The sequence below is a fragment of the Oncorhynchus masou genome, chromosome 29 (assembly GCF_036934945.1).
Source record: "Oncorhynchus masou masou isolate Uvic2021 chromosome 29, UVic_Omas_1.1, whole genome shotgun sequence".
Taxonomy (NCBI): domain Eukaryota; kingdom Metazoa; phylum Chordata; class Actinopteri; order Salmoniformes; family Salmonidae; genus Oncorhynchus; species Oncorhynchus masou.
The window spans coordinates 100887146-100907115 of record NC_088240.1 but is presented as its reverse complement, the minus strand read 5'-3'; the positions used below and the strand labels follow the sequence as shown (position 1 = coordinate 100907115).

The 19970-nt window shown below is 47.7% G+C and overlaps 1 protein-coding gene across 1 annotated transcript in view; it reads right to left on the bottom strand.

Moving 5' to 3' along the window:
• LOC135521070 (skin secretory protein xP2-like) overlaps window positions 1-18976 on the bottom strand; it is a 39141-nt gene extending 20165 nt beyond the window's left edge. The window contains exon 1 of the mRNA XM_064947004.1: window positions 18576-18976. Within this exon, the coding sequence (XP_064803076.1) occupies window positions 18576-18663 (88 nt within the window). The 5' untranslated portion in view covers window positions 18664-18976. The remainder of the gene's footprint in view (window positions 1-18575) is intronic.
• Window positions 18977-19970: the final 994 nt, after the last annotated feature.

The window sequence follows — 19970 nt, the reverse complement described above, 5'->3', positions numbered from 1 at the left end:
CCACGTCTAGGACGTTTCACAATACAATGAATGACCATAGGAGTTGGCAAGACAGCACTAACAGATCTGGGACCAGTCTGCCTGCAAAAACAGTTCAGGAAATCTGTTCTTAGACTGATCACAACCCTTCGTATTATTTAATCCATGTCACTGTTAACTCCCCCTGATTGTTTCATGCATGACATAAACCAAAAAATTATCAAATTAGACACGGCAGCTTCCCGGGTTTGGTTTGACTGTGGTTGTCCCTAAAGACCAGGGGGCAATGACTGGAAAGGAATGTGATGGGCTGGCACAAAATAGGAACCAACCAGACCAATGGAAGACAAGCAAACAGAGAGAGATGGATTTGGAGGTCGACATGAGGAGTTATGGGGCGATGAGGAGCTATGGGGTGATGAGGAGTTAAGGGGTGATGAGGAGCTATGGGGTGATGTGATGAGGAGCTAATGGGTGATGTGATGAGGAGCTATGGGGCGATGAGGAGCTATGGGGTGATGTGATGAGGAGCTATGGGGTGATGTGATGAGGAGCTATGGGGTGATGTGATGAGGAACGATGGGGTGATGAGGAGCTATGGGTGATGAGGAGCTATCGGGTGATGTGATGAGGAGCTGTGGGGTGATGTGATGAGGAGCTGTGGGGTGATGTGATGAGGAGCTGTGGGGTGATGTGATGAGGAACGATGGGGTGATGAGGAGCTATGGGTGATGAGGAGCTATGGGGTGATGTGATGAGGAGCTAATGGGTGATGTGATGAGGAGCTATGGGGTGATGTGATGAGGAGCTATGGGGTGATGTGATGAGGAGCTATGGGGTGATGTGATGAGGAGCTATGGGGTGATGTGATGAGGAGCTATGGGGTCATGTGATGAGGAGCAATGGGGTGATGTGATGAGGAGCAATGGGGTGATGTGATGAGGAGCAATGGGGTGATGTGATGAGGAGCTATGGGGTGATGTGATGAGGAGCTATGGGTGATGAGGAGCTATGGGTGATGAGGAGCTATGGGTGATGAGGAGCTATGGGGCGATGTGATGAGGAGCTATGGGGCGATGAGGAGCTATGGGGCGATGAGGAGCTATGGGGCGATGAGGAGTTATTGGGCGATGATGATTTATGGGGCGATGATGATTTATGGGGCGATGAGGAGTTATGAGGAGCTATGTGGCGATGAGGAGATATGGGGTGATGTGATGAGGAGCTATGGGCGATGAGGAGTTATGGGGCGATGAGGAGTCATGGGGCGATGAGGAGTCATGGGGCGATGAGGAGTCATGGGGCGATGATGTGATGAGGATCTATGGGGCGATGTGATGAGGAGCTATGGGGCGATGTGATGAGGAGCAATGGGGCGATGAGGAGCTATGGGGCGATGAGGAGCTATGGGGCGATGAGGAGCTATGGGGCGATGAGGAGCTATGGGGTGATGTGATGAGGATCTATGGGGCGATGTGATGAGGATCTATGGGTGATGAGGAGCTAGGGGTGATGAGGAGCTATGGGTGATGAGGAGCTATGGGGTGATGAGGAGCTATGGGGTGATGTGATGAGGAGTTATGGGGTGATGAGGAGCTATGGGGCGATGTGATGAGGAGCTATGGGGCGATGTGATGAGGAGCTATGGGGCGATGTGATGAGGAGCTATGGGGCGATGTGATGAGGAGCTATGGGGCGATGAGGAGCTATGGGGCGATGAGGAGCTATGGGGCGATGAGGAGCTATGGGGCGATGTGGAGCTGTGGGGCGATGAGGAGCTGTGGGGCGATGAGGAGCTGTGGGGCGATGAGTAGCTGTGGGGCGATGAGGAGCTGTGGGGCAATGAGGAGCTGTGGGGCGATGATGATTTATGGGGCGATGATGATTTATGGGGCGATGAGGAGTTATGAGGAGCTATGTGGCGATGAGGAGATATGGGGTGATGTGATGAGGAGCTATGGGCGATGAGGAGTTATGGGGCGATGAGGAGTCATGGGGCGATGAGGAGTCATGGGGCGATGAGGAGTCATGGGGCGATGAGGAGTCATGGGGCGATGAGGAGTCATGGGGCGATGATGTGATGAGGATCTATGGGGCGATGTGATGAGGAGCTATGGGGCGATGTGATGAGGAGCTATGGGGCGATGTGATGAGGAGCAATGGGGCGATGAGGAGCTATGGGGCGATGAGGAGCTATGGGGCGATGAGGAGCTATGGGGCGATGAGGAGCTATGGGGCGATGAGGAGCTATGGGGTGATGTGATGAGGATCTATGGGGCGATGTGATGAGGATCTATGGGTGATGAGGAGCTAGGGGTGATGAGGAGCTATGGGTGATGAGGAGCTATGGGGTGATGAGGAGCTATGGGGTGATGTGATGAGGAGTTATGGGGTGATGAGGAGCTATGGGGCGATGTGATGAGGAGCTATGGGGCGATGTGATGAGGAGCTATGGGGCGATGTGATGAGGAGCTATGGGGCGATGTGATGAGGAGCTATGGGGCGATGAGGAGCTATGGGGCGATGAGGAGCTATGGGGCGATGAGGAGCTATGGGGCGATGTGGAGCTGTGGGGCGATGAGGAGCTGTGGGGCGATGAGGAGCTGTGGGGCGATGAGTAGCTGTGGGGCGATGAGGAGCTGTGGGGCAATGAGGAGCTGTGGGGCGATGAGGAGCTGTGGGGCGATGAGGAGCTGTGGGGCGATGAGGAGCTATGGGGCGATGCGATGAGGAGCTATGGGGCGATGTGATGAGGAGCTATGGGGTGATGAGGAGCTATGGGGCGATGCGATGAGGAGCTATGGGGCGATGTGATGAGGAGCTATGGGGTGATGAGGAGCTATGGGGTGATGTGATGAGGAGTTATGGGGTGATGAGGAGCTATGGGGCGATGAGGAGCTATGGGGTGATGTGATGAGGAGTTATGGGGTGATGAGGAGCTATGGGGCGATGTGATGAGGAGCTATGGGGCGATGTGATGAGGAGCTATGGGGCGATGAGGAGCTATGGGGCGATGAGGAGCTATGAGGCGATGAGGAGCTATGGGGCGATGAGGAGCTATGGGGCGATGAGGAGCTGTGGGGCGATGAGGAGCTGTGGGGCGATGAGGAGCTGTGGGGCGATGAGGAGCTGTGGGGCGATGAGGAGCTGTGGGGCGATAAGGAGCTATGGGGCGATGAGGAGCTGTGGGGCGATGAGGAGCTGTGGGGCGATGAGGAGCTATGGGGCGATGCGATGAGGAGCTATGGGGCGATGTGATGAGGAGCTATGGGGTGATGAGGAGCTATGGGGTGATGTGATGAGGAGTTATGGGGTGATGAGGAGCTATAGGGTGATGGAGCTATGGGGTGATGTGATGAGGAGCTATGGGGTGATATGATAAGGAGCTATGGAGTGATGTGATGAGGAGCTATGAGGAGCTATGGGGCGATGTGATGAGGAGCTATGAGGAGCTATGGGGCGATGTGATGAGGAGCTATGGGGCGATGAGGAGCTATGGGGCGATGAGGAGCTATGGGGCGATGAGGAGCTGTGGGGCGATGAGGAGCTGTGGGGCGATGAGGAGCTGTGGGGCGATGAGGAGCTATGGGGCGATGAGGAGCTATGGGGCGATGTGATGAGGAGCTATGTGATGAGGAGCTATGGGGTGATGAGGAGCTATGGGGTGATGAGGAGCTATGGGGTGATGTGATGAGGAGTTATGGGGTGATGAGGAGCTACGGGGTGATGAGGAGCTACGGAGTGATGTGATGAGGAGCTATGGGGTGATGTGATGAGGAGCTATAGGGTGATGAGGAGCTATGGGGTGGGGTGATGAGGAGCTATGGGGTGATGAGGAGCTATGGGGTGATGTGATGAGGAGTTATGGGGTGATGAGGAGCTATGGGGTGATGTGATGAGGAGCTATGGGGTGATGTGAAGAGGAGCTATGGGCGATGTTTTGAGGAGCTATGGGGCGATGAGGAGCTATGGGGCGATGAGGAGCTATGGGGCGATGAGGAGCTGTGGGGCGATGAGGAGCTGTGGGGCGATGAGGAGCTGTGGGGCGATGAGGAGCTATGGGGTGATGCGATGAGGAGCTATGGGGCGATGAGGAGCTATGGGGCGATGCGATGAGGAGTTATGGGGTGATGAGGAGCTATAGGGTGATGAGGAGCTATGGGGTGATATGATGAAGAGCTATGGGGTGATGTGATGAGGAGCTATGAGGAGCTATGGGGCAATGTGATGAGGAGCTATGGGGCGATGAGGAGCTATGGGGCGATGAGGAGCTATGGGGCGATGAGGAGCTATGGGGCGATGAGGAGCTGTGGGGCGATGAGGAGCTGTGGGGCGATGAGGAGCTGTGGGGCGATGAGGAGCTATGGGGCGATGCGATGAGGAGCTATGGGGCGATGAGGAGCTATGGGGCGATGTGATGAGGAGCTATGGGGCGATGTGATGAGGAGCTATTAGGAGCTATGGGGCGATGAGGAGCTGTGGGGCGATGAGGAGCTGTGGGGCGATGAGGAGCTATGGGGCGATGAGGAGCTATGGGGCAATGTGATGAGTAGCTATGGGGCGATGTGATGAGTAGCTATGGGGCGATGTGATGAGGAGCTATGGGGTGATGAGGAGCTATGGGTTGATGTGATGAGGAGCTATGGGGTGATGTGATGAGGAGCTATGGGGTGATGAGGAGCTATGGCGTGATGTGATGAGGAGTTATGGGGTGATGAGTGCCAGGGGGTGATGTGATGAGGAGCTATGGGGTGATGAGGAGCTATGGAGCTATGGGGTGATGAGGAGCTATGGGGTGATGTGATGAGGAGCTATGGGGTGATGAGGAGCTGTGATGTGATGAGGAGCTATGGGGTGATTAGGAGCTATGGAGCTATGGGGTGATGAGGAGCTATGGGGTGATGTGATGAGTAGCTAAGGGGTGATGTGATGAGGAGCTACGGGGTGATGTGATGAGGAGCTACGGGGTGATGTGATGAGGAGCTATGGGGTGATAAGGAGCTATGGGATGATGTGATGAGGAGCTACGGGGTGATGTGATAAGGAGCTATGGGGTGATGTGATGAGGAGCGATGGGGTGATGAGGAGCTATGGGGCGATGTGATGAGGAGCTATGGGGCGATGTGATGAGGAGCTATGGGGCGATGTGATGAGGAGCTATGGGGCGATGAGGAGCTATGGGGCGATGAGGAGCTATGGGGCGATGAGGAGCTATGGGGTGATGTGATGAGGAGCTATAGGGCGATGTGATGAGGAGCTATAGGGCGATGTGATGAGGAGCTATGGGGCGATGAGGAGCTATGGGGCGATGAGGAGCTGTGGGGCGATGAGGAGCTATGGGGCGATGTGATGAGGAGCTATGGGGTGATGTGATGAGGAGCTATGGGGTGATGAGGAGCTATGGTGTGATGTGATGAGGAGCTATGGAGTGATGAGGAGCTATGGAGCTATGGGGTGATGAGGAGCTATGGGGTGATGTGATGCGGAGCTATGGGGTGATGTGATGAGGAGTTATGGGGTGATGAGTGCTATGGGGTGATGTGATGAGGAGCTATGGGGTGATGAGGAGCTATGGAGCTATGGGGTGATGAGGAGCTATGGGGTGATGTGATGAGGAGCTATGGTGTGATAAGGAGCTGTGATGTGATGAGGAGCTAGGGGGTGATGTGATGAGGAGCTATGGGGTGATGTGATGAGGAGCTATGGGGTGATGAGGAGCTATGGAGCTATGGGGTGTTTAGGAGCTATGGGGTGATGTGATGAGGAGTTATGGGGTGATGAGTGCTATGGGGTGATGTGATGAGGAGCTATGGAGCTATGGGGTGATGAGGAGCTATGGAGCTATGGGGTGATGAGGAGCTATGGGGTGATGTGATGAGGAGCTATGGGGTGATATGATGAGGAGCTATGGGGTGATGAGGAGCTATGGGGTGATGTGATGAGGAGCTATGGGGTGATGTGATGAGGAGCTATGGGGTGATGTGATGAGGAGCTATGGGGTGATGAGGAGCTATGTGGTGATGCCCCAGGACCATGCCCCAGGACTACCTGACATGATGACTCCTTGCTGTCCCCAGTCCACCTGACCTTGCTGCTGCTCCAGTTTCAACTGTTCTGCCTTATTATTATTATTCGACCATGCTGGTCATTTATGAACATTTGAACATCTTGGCCATGTTCTGTTATAATCTCTACCCGGCACAGCCAAGAGGACTGGCCACCCCACAAAGCCTGGTTCCTCTCTAGGTTTCTTCCTAGGTTTTGGCCTTTCTAGGGAGTTTTTCCTAGCCACCGTGCTTCTACACCTGCATTGCTTGCTGTTTGGGGTTTTAGGCTGGGTTTCTGTACAGCACTTTGAAATATCAGCTAATGTACGAAGGGCTTTATAAATAAATTTGATTTGATGTGATGAGGAGTTATGGGGTGATGAGGAGCTATGGGGTGATGTGATGAGGAGTTATGGGGTGATGTGATGAGGAGCTATGGGGTGATGTGAAGAGGAGCTATGGGGCGATGTGAAGAGGAGCTATGGGGCAATGTGAAGAGGAGCTATGGGGCAATGTGAAGAGGAGCTATGGGGCGATGTGAAGAGGAGCTATGGGGCGATGTGAAGAGGAGCTATGGGGCGATGTGAAGAGGAACTATGGGGTGATGTGAAGAGGAAATATATGCTGCAGTTACAGTTGTACAGCCAGCTAGATCTCAGGGATAGGACAACTGTTGTCTGTAGCTGGTTGGCGGGACAGAGACAGACAGACGGTACAGTCAGCTTGCTCTCAGGGACAGGACAACTGTTGTCTGTAGCTGGCTGGTGGGACAGAGACAGACAGAGATAGAGCCCCTCTTGGCATGGATGACTCGTGTGTCAACATGATTACCATCCAAAGATGACAGAGATCCCAGTCAAAACAGCTAGTCAATCCCTGGACAGAGGGAGAAGAGAGCTGGGGGATGGGACCCGGGGGCCCCCACAGTGGATTTGGCTGGCATACAGCTGGCGAGACAGTGCTGTTGGATGGGACAGATCACGACCATGCAGTGCCACATGTACAGAGTAGTAGCATGGTACAATAAAACATTTCAGAGGTGACGTCAGCCTCCCGGGACGAAGACAGAGGGCATCTGCTGGTGACCTGGCTGGCTCTACTACAACACCCTGAAACAGACAGACTGCTAGAGATGGCACTACAACAACACCCTGAAACAGACAGACTGCTAGAGATGGCACTACAACAACACCCTGAAACAGACAGACAGACTGCTAGAGATGGCACTACAACAACACCCTGAAACAGACAGACTGCTAGAGATGGTACTACAACCACACCCTGAAACAGACAGACAGACTGCTAGAGATGGTACTACAACCACACCCTGAAACAGACAGACTGCTAGAGATGGTACTACAACAACACCCTGAAACAGACAGACTGCTAGAGATGGCACTACAACAACACCCTGAAACAGACAGACTGCTAGAGATGGTACTACAACAACACCCTGAAACAGACAGACAGACTGCTAGAGATGGTACTACAACAACACCCTGAAACAGACAGACAGACTGCTAGAGATGGTACTACAACAACACCCTGAAACAGACAGACAGACTGCTAGAGATGGTACTACAACAACACCCTGAAACAGACAGACAGACTGCTAGAGATGGTACTACAACAACACCCTGAAACAAACAGACTGTTAGAGATAGCACTACAACAACACCCTGAAACAGACAGACTGCTAGAGATGGCACTACAACAACACCCTGAAACAGACAGACAGACTGCTAGAGATGGTACTACAACAACACCCTGAAACAGACAGACTGCTAGAGATAGCACTACAACAACACCCTGAAACAGACAGACTGCTAGAGATGGCACTACAACAACACCCTGAAACAGACAGACAGACTGCTAGAGATGGTACTACAACAACACCCTGAAACAGACAGACTGCTAGAGATAGCACTACAACAACACCCTGAAACAGACAGACTGCTAGAGATGGCACTACAACAACACCCTGAAACAGACAGACAGACTGCTAGAGATGGTACTACAACAACACCCTGAAACAGACAGACTGCTAGAGATAGCACTACAACAACACCCTGAAACAGACAGACTGCTAGAGATGGCACTACAACAACACCCTGAAACAGACAGACAGACTGCTAGAGATGGTACTACAACAACACCCTGAAACAGACAGACTGCTAGAGATGGTACTACAACCACACCCTGAAACAGACAGACAGACTGCTAGAGATGGTACTACAACAACACCCTGAAACAGACAGACAGACTGCTAGAGATGGTACTACAACAACACCCTGAAACAGACAGACAGACTGCTAGAGATGGTACTACAACAACACCCTGAAACAGACAGACAGACTGCTAGAGATGGTACTACAACAACACCCTGAAATAGACAGACAGACTGCTAGAGATGGTACTACAACAACACCCTGAAACAGACAGACTGCTAGAGATGGCACTACAACAAAACCCTGAAACAGACAGACAGACTGCTAGAGATGGTACTACAACAACACCCTGAAACAGACAGACAGACTGCTAGAGATGGTACTACAACAACACCCTGAAACAGACAGACAGACTGCTAGAGATGGTACTACAACAACACCCTGAAACAGACAGACTGCTAGAGATGGCACTACAACAACACCCTGAAACAGACAGACTGCTAGAGATGGCACTACAACAACACCCTGAAACAGACAGACAGACTGCTAGAGATGGTACTACAACAACACCCTGAAACAGACAGACCCAAACAACCTGTATAAAGACATACTGATGGTCCCTCGATAACAACCTGTATAAAGACATACTGATGGTCCCTCTATAACAACCTGTATAAAGACATACTGATGGTCCCTCTATAACAACCTGTATAAAGACATACTGATGGTCCCTCTATAACAACCTGTATAAAGACATACTGATGGTCAGGCAGTAACAACCTGTATAAAGACATACTGATGGTCCCTCTATAACAACCTGTATAAAGACATACTGATGGTCCCTCTATAACAACCTGTATAAAGACATACTGATGGTCCCTCTATAACAACCTGTATAAAGACATACTGATGGTCCCTCTATAACAACCTGTATAAAGACATACTGATGGTCCCTCTATAACAACCTGTATAAAGACATACTGATGGTCCCTCTATAACAACCTGTATAAAGACATACTGATGGTCCCTCTATAACAACCTGTATAAAGACATACTGATGGTCCCTCTATAACAACCTGTATAAAGACATACTGATGGTCCCTCGATAACAACCTGTATAAAGACATACTGATGGTCCCTCTATAACAACCTGTATAAAGACATACTGATGGTCCCTCGATAACAACCTGTATAAAGACATACTGATGGTCCCTCTATAACAACCTGTATAAAGACATACTGATGGTCCCTCTATAACAACCTGTATAAAGACATACTGATGGTCCCTCTATAACAACCTGTATAAAGACATACTGATGGTCAGGCAGTAACAACCTGTATAAAGACATACTGATGGTCCCTCTATAACAACCTGTATAAAGACATACTGATGGTCCCTCGATAACAACCTGTATAAAGACATACTGATGGTCAGGCAGTAACAACCTGTATAAAGACATACTGATTGTCCCTCTATAACAACCTGTATAAAGACATACTGATTGTCCCTCTATAACAACCTGTATAAAGACATACTGATGGTCCCTCGATAACAACCTGTATAAAGACATACTGATGGTCCCTCTATAACAACCTGTATAAAGACATACTGATGGTCCCTCTATAACAACCTGTATAAAGACATACTGATGGTCCCTCTATAACAACCTGTATAAAGACATACTGATGGTCAGGCAGTAACAACCTGTATAAAGACATACTGATGGTCCCTCTATAACAACCTGTATAAAGACATACTGATGGTCCCTCTATAACAACCTGTATAAAGATATACTGATGGTCCCTCTATAACAACCTGTATAAAGACATACTGATGGTCCCTCTATAACAACCTGTATAAAGACATACTGATTGTCCCTCTATAACAACCTGTATAAAGACATACTGATGGTCCCTCTATAACAACCTGTATAAAGACATACTGATTGTCCCTCTATAACAACCTGTATAAAGACATACTGATGGCCAGGCAGTAACAACCTGTATAAAGACATACTGATGGTCCCTCTATAACAACCTGTATAAAGACATACTGATGGTCCCTCTATAACAACCTGTATAAAGACATACTGATGGTCAGGCAGTAACAACCTGTATAAAGACATACTGATGGTCAGGCATTAACAACCTGTATAAAGACATACTGATGGTCAGGCAGTAACAACCTGTATAAAGACATACTGATGGTCCCTCTATAACAACCTGTATAAAGACATACTGATGGTCCCTCTATAACAACCTGTATAAAGACATACTGATGGTCAGGCATTAACAACCTGTATAAAGACATACTGATGGTCAGGCAGTAACAACCTGTATAAAGACATACTGATGGTCCCTCTATAACAACCTGTATAAAGACATACTGATGGTCCCTCTATAACAACCTGTATAAAGACATACTGATGGTCAGGCATTAACAACCTGTATAAAGACATACTGATGGTCCCTCTATAACAACCTGTATAAAGACATACTGATGGTCCCTCTATAACAACCTGTATAAAGACATACTGATGGTCCCTCTATAACAACCTGTATAAAGACATACTGATGGTCCCTCTATAACAACCTGTATAAAGACATACTGATGGTCAGGCAGTAACAACCTGTATAAAGACATACTGATGGTCCCTCTATAACAACCTGTATAAAGACATACTGATGGTCCCTCTATAACAACCTGTATAAAGATATACTGATGGTCCCTCTATAACAACCTGTATAAAGACATACTGATGGTCCCTCGATAACAACCTGTATAAAGTCATACTGATGGTCCCTCGATAACAACCTGTATAAAGTCATACTGATGGTCCCTCTATAACAACCTGTATAAAGTCATACTGATGGTCCCTCTATAACAACCTGTATAAAGACATACTGATGGTCCCTCTATAACAACCTGTATAAAGACATACTGATGGTCAGGCAGTAACAACCTGTATAAAGACATACTGATGGTCCCTCGATAACAACCTGTATAAAGACATACTGATGGTCCCTCTATAACAACCTGTATAAAGACATACTGATGGTCCCTCTATAACAACCTGTATAAAGACATACTGATGGTCAGGCAGTAACAACCTGTATAAAGACATACTGATGGTCCCTCTATAACAACCTGTATAAAGACATACTGATGGTCCCTCTATAACAACCTGTATAAAGACATACTGATGGTCAGGCAGTAACAACCTGTATAAAGACATACTGATGGTCCCTCTATAACAACCTGTATAAAGACATACTGATGGTCCCTCGATAACAACCTGTATAAAGACATACTGATGGCCAGGCAGTAACAACCTGTATAAAGACATACTGATGGTCCCTCTATAACAACCTGTATAAAGACATACTGATGGTCCCTCTATAACAACCTGTATAAAGACATACTGATGGTCCCTCTATAACAACCTGTATAAAGACATACTGATGGTCCCTCTATAACAACCTGTATAAAGACATACTGATGGTCAGGTAGTAACAACCTGTATAAAGACATACTGATGGTCCCTCTATAACAACCTGTATAAAGACATACTGATGGTCCCTCTATAACAACCTGTATAAAGACATACTGATGGTCAGGCAGTAACAACCTGTATAAAGACATACTGATGGTCCCTCTATAACAACCTGTATAAAGACATACTGATGGTCCCTCTATAACAACCTGTATAAAGACATACTGATGGTCAGGCAGTAACAACAGGGAAGTGAGAACACAGTGTGAGTGTATGTTAAATGATTACATCATGCCCTCAGCTGTGCCTGGTCCTGGTGTGTAGAAGCCATGTGGCAGGCAGGACCAGAGCCAGACAGGCCCCATGAATGGACAATATGGTCCCTGTGTCAGCCAGGCCTCTCTGTGGGCACCAGGCCTCTCTGTGGGTACCAGGCCTCTCTGTGGGCACCAGGCCTCTCTGTGGGCACCAGGCCTCTCTGTGGGCACCAGGCCTCTCTCAGGTTGTGGCAAAAAAATAAAAAATGCAATAGAAACGCAATAAATAAAAACTATTTCTGCAAAATAATGCCTTTTATTTATTGATGGAAATGCCAGTCGATGAACCAGGCACATGTTTGGGCACACCTGCTCATTGTAGAATAATAGCGAAGACATCAAAACTATGAATTAACACATATGGTTTTAACAAATCAAAATACTTTTTATATTTGAGATTCTTCAAAGTAGCCACATTTTGCCTTGACGACAGCTTTGCACACTCTTGGTATTCTCTCAACCAGGCTTAACCTGGAATGCTTTTCCAACAGTCTTGAAGGAGTTCCCACATTTGCTGAGCACTTGTTGGCTGCTTTTCCTTCACTCTGCGGTCCAACTCATCCCAAACCATCTCAATTGGGCTGAGGTCAGGTCATCTAATGCAGCACTCGATCACTCTCCTTCTTGGTCAAATATCCCTTACAAAGCCTGGAGGTGTGTTGGGTCATTGTCCTGTTGAACAACAAAAGATAGTCCCACTGCAGAATGCTAGGTAGCCATGCTGGTTAAGTATGCCTTAAATTCTAAATAAAATCACAGACAGTGTCACCAGCAAAGCACCACCACACCTCCTCCTCCTCCTCCATGCTTCACGGAGTGAACCACACATGCAGAGATTATCCGTTCACTCTGTGTCACACAAAGACAGCGGTTGGAACCAAACATCTCAAATTTGGACTCAGACCAAAAGACAGATGTCCACCATTCTAATGTCCATTGGTCGTGTTTCTCGGCCCAAGCAAGTCTCTTCTTCTTATTGGTGTCCTTCAGGGTTTCTTTGCAGCAATTCGACCATGAAGGCCTGATTCTCGCAGTCTCCTCTGAACAGTTGATGTTGAGATGTCTGTTATGTGAACTCTATAGAGCATTTATTTGGGATGTATTATCTGAGGCTGGTAACTCTAATGAGTTGTGGGGCGGCATGTTGTCTAGTGGTTAGAGTGTTGGACTAGTAACCGAAAGATTGCGAGATTGAATCCCCGAGCTGACAAGGTAAAAATTTGTTGTTCTGCCCCTGAACAGGCAGTTAACCCACTGTTCCTAGGCCGTCATTGAAAATAAGAATTTGTTCTTAACTGAGTTGCCTGGTTAAATAATTGAGTTTGATTTGTTTAACACTTTTTTGGTTACTACATGATTCCATATGTGTTAATTCATAGTTTTGATGTCTTCACTATTATTATACAATGTAGAAAATATAAAAAAATTATGTAAAACCTTGGAATTAGTAGGTGTGTCCAAACTTTTGACTGGAACTGTAAATACATTTAATCGTCATGCTTATCAGCGTACAAGTTAATTTGTATAAAATAGTCAAATTACATTTGCGTGTATTTTCGTTCGTCGTCATATTTATCCAACACATCACGTGCACAGCATAGAGTCTATTTTGAGCGGGATTTCTCATCAGCTGGTTGCTGCTGGAGTAAAACACGTGTTTTTATAAACTCATTCACTGAATAACCATTCCAAATTCAATCCCATGTTAAAAACAGGTCACGATTTAAAAAAATAGGTTTTATTTGTATTTCTCCACTGGTAATGGAAGCGCGCCTCCAATTGGCCATTCAACAGCAGGCAACAGGCTATCAGCGCGTCAACCCACCACTTTACAATGTAAACTGTAGGGCAGTACGCACTTTGAAAACATCGTTCATCTTCTGAAACCCGAAGGCTTTATTTCATTTCATGAGGCATGTCTTGACTTGCTTCAAAGTATCCTACAGGCACAGTCTATAACCATGGAAACGCGGAGACAATTATTTTTATTATGACTTCATAGGCGTCGCGTGAGTTTCAAGTTTGGGGAAGCCGTACAATTTATCCTACAATTTCCACCATTCTGTCCGCCAGTTATGATGTTCATATCCGCAGTTTTGTGGAGCAGTTACTTATTAATAATGTTTAGTTTCTCAATCATTGTCACGTGGTTAATCAATATGGATACGTTGACGCAACGAGATCCACTGGTGGTTAAATAAATAAACAAATGGAACTCATAGCCTGTAGGCCAATGCAGTAGGTCTATAACTTCCATAGCCTGTAGGCCAATGCAGTAGGTCTATAACTTCCATAGCCTGTAGGCCAATGCAGTAGGTCTATAACTTCCATAGCCTGTAGGCCAATGCAGTAGGTCTATAACTTCCATAGCCTATAGGGCAATGCAGTAGGTCTATAACTTCCATAGCCTGTAGGCCAATGCAGTAGGTCTATAACTTCCATAGCCTATAGGCCAATGCAGTAGGTCTACAACTTCCATAGCCTGTAGGCCAATGCAGTAGGTCTATAACTTCCATAGCCTGTAGGCCAATGCAGTAGGTCTATAACTTCCATAGCCTATAGGCCAATGCAGTAGGTCTACAACTTCCATAGCCTCTAGGCCAATGCAGTAGGTCTACAACTTCCATAGCCTATAGGCCAATGCAGTAGGTCTACAACTTCCATTGCTATTTCTCAAATGGCCGGGTAAATTAAAATATTCCTCGTCACGTTGTTCTCCTCCACATCTTCCTAACAGAAACCCTGGTGTGGTATGACTCTGGGAGGAGTTGGGGGTGGTACGACTCTGGGAGGAGTTGGGGGTGGTACGACTCTGGGAGGAGTTGGGGGTGGTATGTAGTATGACTCTGGGAGGACTTGGGGGTGGTACAACTCAGGGAGGAGATGGGGGTGGTACGACTCTGGGAGGAGTTGGGGTGGTATGTAGTATGACTCTGGGAGGAGTTGGGGTGGTATGTAGTATGACTCTGGGAGGAGTTGAGGGTGGTATGTAGTATGACTCTGGGAGGAGTTGTGGGTGGTATGACTCTGGGAGGAGTTGGGGGTGGTATGTGGTATGACTCTGGAAGGAGTTGGGGGTGGTATGTGGTATGACTCTGGGAGGAGTTGGGGTGGTAAGTAGTATGACTCTGGGAGGAGTTGGGGTGGTACGTAGTATGACTCTGGGAGGAGTTGGGGTGGTATGTAGTATGACTCTGGGAGGAGTTGGGGTGGTATGTAGTATGACTCTGGGAGGAGTTGGGGGTGGTATGACTCTGGGAGGAGTTGGGGGTGGTATGTGGTATGACTCTGGAAGGAGTTGGGGGTGGTATGTGGTATGACTCTGGGAGGAGTTGGGGTGGTATGTAGTATGACTCTGGGAGGAGTTAGGGGTAGTATGACTCTGGGAGGAGTTGGGGGTGGTATGACTCTGGGAGGAGTTGGGGGTGGTATGTGGTATGACTCTGGGAGGAGTTGGGGGTGGTATGTAGTATGACTCTGGGAGGAGTTGGGGGTGGTACTTGGTATGACTCTGGGAGGAGTTGGGGGTGGTACTTGGTATGACTCTGGGAGGAGTTGGGGGTGGTACGTGGTATGACTCTGGGAGGAGTTGGGGGTGGTACGTGGTATGACTCTGGGAGGAGTTGGGGGTGGTACGTGGCATGACTCTGGGAGGAGTTGGGGGTGGTATGACTCTGGGAGGAGTTGGGGGTGGTATGTGGTATGACTCTGGGAGGAGTTGGGGGTGGTATGTAGTATGACTCTGGGAGGAGTTGGGGGTGGTACTTGGTATGACTCTGGGAGGAGTTGGGGGTGGTACTTGGTATGACTCTGGGAGGAGTTGGGGGTGGTACGTGGTATGACTCTGGGAGGAGTTGGGGGTGGTACGTGGTACGACTCTGGGAGGAGTTGGGGGTGGTACGTGGTACGACTCTGGGAGGAGTTGGGGGTGGTACGTGGTACGACTCTGGGAGGACTTGGGGGTGGTACGACTCTGGGAGGACTTGGGGGTGGTACGACTCTGGGAGGACTTGGGGGTGGTACGACTCTGGGAGGACTTGGGGGTGGTACGACTCTGGGAGGACTTGGGGGTGGTACGACTCTGGGAGGACTTGGGGGTGGTACGACTCTGGGAGGACTTGGGGGTGGTACGACTCTGGGAGGACTTGGGGGTGGTATGTAGGATGAGTTGGGGGTGGTATGTAGTATGACTCTGGGATGACACAGTACAGGCTAACTAACAGGTTGGGTCAGAACCCTATAGCCTCAGGGATATGACACAGTACAGGCTAACTAACAGGTTGGGTCAGAACCCTATAGCCTCAGGGATATGACACAGTACAGGCTAACTAACAGGTTGGGTCAGAACCCTATAGTCTCAGGGATATGACACAGTACAGGCTAACTAACAGGTTAGGTTGGGTCAGAACCCTATAGCCTCAGGGATATGACACAGTACAGGCTAACTAACAGGTTGGGTCAGAACCCTATAGCCTCAGGGATATGACATAGTACAGGCTAACTAACAGGTTGGGTCAGAACCCTATAGCCTCAGGGATATGACACAGTACAGGCTAACTAACATGTTAGGTTGGGTCAGAACCCTATAGCCTCAGGGATATGACACAGTACAGGCTAACTAACAGGTTAGGTTGGGTCAGAACCCTATAGCCTCAGGGATATGACACAGTACAGGCTAAGTAACAGGTTAGGTTGGGTCAGAACCCTATAGCCTCAGGGATATGACACAGTACAGGCTAACTAACAGGTTGGGCCAGAACCCTATAGCCTCAGGGATATGACACAGTACAGGCTAACTAACAGGTTGGGTCAGAACCCTATAGCCTCAGGGATATGACACAGTACAGGCTAACTAACAGGTTGGGTCAGAACCCTATAGCCTCAGGGATATGACACAGTACAGGCTAACTAACAGGTTGGGTCAGAACCCTATAGCCTCAGGGATATGACACAGTACAGGCTAACTAACAGGTTGGGTCAGAACCCTATAGCCTCAGGGATATGACACAGTACAGGCTAACTAACAGGCTGAGTCAGAACCCTATAGCCTCAGGGATATGACACAGTACAGGCTAACTAACAGGTTGGGTCAGAACCCTATAGCCTCAGGGATATGACACAGTACAGGCTAACTAACAGGTTAGTTTGGGTCAGAACCCTATAGCCTCAGGGATATGACACAGTACAGGCTAACTAACAGGTTAGGTTGGGTCAGAACCCTATAGCCTCAGGGATATGACACAGTACGGGCTAACTAACAGGTTGGGTCAGAACCCTATAGCCTCAGGGATATGACACAGTACGGGCTAACTAACAGGTTGGGTCAGAACCCTATAGCCTCAGGGATATGACACAGTACAGGCTAACTAACAGGTTAGGTTGGGTCAGAACCCTATAGCCTCAGGGATATGACACAGTATATATATATATATATATATATGGGGTCCTGTGTGGCTCAGTCGGTAGAGCATGGCGCTTGCAACGCCAAGCGTCGTGGGTTCGATTCCCGCTGGGACCACCCATATGTAAAAGTAGTGGCCCCAGCCGACTTGTAAGTCGCTTTGGACAAAAGCGTCTGCTAAATGGGATATATATGACACAGTACAGGCTAACTAACAGGTTAGGTTGGGTCAGAACCCTATAGCCTCAGGGATATGACACAGTACAGGCTAACTAACAGGTTGGGTCAGAACCCTATAGCCTCAGGGATATGACACAGTACGGGCTAACTAACAGGTTGGGTCAGAACCCTATAGCCTCAGGGTGCAGATGTGCTGCCAAGAATGCAGCGTTTTCCACAGCCGTTTGATCGGAGCTGCGTGGCCTCTCTAAATGGCAACATGTGACTGTCCAGGGAACATAATGTACTGTAATATATATACATGAGGAGGTGAACACCTGTGGTTTACACTCTAAAGAGGCTGATAACACGAGCTGATTGTTTTTGTTCTGTTTTAGACCTTTTTTTAACTCATGGAAAGATAAGATACTAATACATTATCATTGGCTGTGGTTTAGTCAAAAGATGAAACTAAAATCACCAATAACTGAGTAGATATTAACACCAGGTAGTAATCATAATAAAAAGTTATTCTATAATATATTATATAATATATACACACACCAGGAGCTTGCTTCTACACCTGCATTGCTTGCTGTTTGGGGGTTTTAGGCTGGGTTTCTGTACAGCACTTTGTGACATCAGCTGATAAGAAGGGCTTTATAAATACATTTGATTGATTGATAATCCCAATGTAACCCCCCCCCCACCCACCCACCAACCAAAAGACTTCAGAAGAGCAAAGTGTAACCATGCTGAAGTGTAGGAAAGAATTTGTCTCTTTTCCAGAACCTTGCCCCCTTCAAAAATAAAAACATCTATACAATCACAATGTCATATGGTAAAAAAATGTTTAAAAGTAAGACAAAAATCAATGCCTATAACACAACCTTCTGCAGTGTGACAACTATTCTGAATTGGGGGGAAAAACGGGTTACTTTGACACATTTTGACAAAACTTTTTTTTAAAGTGTCACTGTCAACTGACCCCAAAAATATAAGTTACTCACCAAATGTGTCTCCATTGGACTCCTCGGGTTTTGTCCCCGGTCTCTTCTCCTCATCGACAGTCTGTGTGCTGGACGAAGAACATCCCATGGTGAAGAAGAAAAAGAGAGGAGAGATGAAGAGAAAATATGGAAAGAAGACTGAGACTAGATGCGAACGGTCGATACTCGGTCAACTCAGACAGCGACTGGCTGGATAAAACATGAACAGAACAACAAGCTGGTTGTTTATGAGGTATAGCTGGAGCCCATTATTTCCTGTTGTCTGTCTGCCCTGTCTGTTTATGCATGGCTAGTCGCCGTCATGCCCAAGACAACGGACTGTTGTGCTCCGCACACTAACCACGCGTTAGACACTGTCTGGATAAAATGAAGACCCTCAACTCTACTCTCTCTCTCTCTCTCTCTTTACATTAGGGAAGGAGTTTAGGTAAGATGGTGTTGATAAACTCCGCCCCTATACTCTCATTCAGGAAAACCCACTCTCTGAAAATCCACCTGGTGGATCATACTTCTATTTCACCTTTATTTAACCAGGTCGGCCAGTTGAGAACAAGTTCTTATTTACAACGGCGACCTGGCCAAGATAAAGCAAAGCAGTGCGACACAAACAACAACACATGGAGTAAACACAACTTACAGTCATTAATACAATAAAAAATAGAAGAGAAAAAAATTATGTCTTTATACAGTGCGTGCAAATGGCGTGAGGAGGTAAGGCAATAAATAGGCCATAGTGGCGAAGTAATTACAATTGAGCAAAATAACACTGGAGTGATAGATGAGCAGAAGATGTGCAAGTCGAGATACTGATGTGCAAAAGAGCAGAAAAGTAAATAAAAGCAATATGGGGATGAGGTAGGTAGATAGGGTGGGCTATTTACAGATGGACTAAGTACAGCTGCAGCGATCGGTTATCTGCTCAGATAGCTGATGTTTAAAAGTTAGTGATGGAAATATACGTCTCCAGCTTCAGCGATTTTTGAAGTTCGTTCCAGTCATACACTCATATGTACTGGTGATTTCTCTTTCCCCAGTTTATAGTTCAAGTAACTTGGAATATATTACGAATTATAACTGTTTGTTTATTATTCCTCGTAAGAAAATCCAAGACTTTGGCCCAGACGTTGATGGATTGTCAACAACAGGTCATTTGTCAGTAAGTGGGGGGATACCGGCGCCCTGCAGACCTTTCCGCAACAGACCTTTCCGCAACAACAACACAAGTATCAAACCTGATTGATCAAAGGAGCCAATGTCTGCAAAAATAGGGTGCGCGTGTGTGTGCCGTGTTAATTTGTTGCTGTTAAATAGAGAGTACAGTACTGGTAGATGTCAATCTTTGACGTGACGTCGTCATCTACTGGAGGAAGTAACTACCTGCAGCGCCAAAGATGT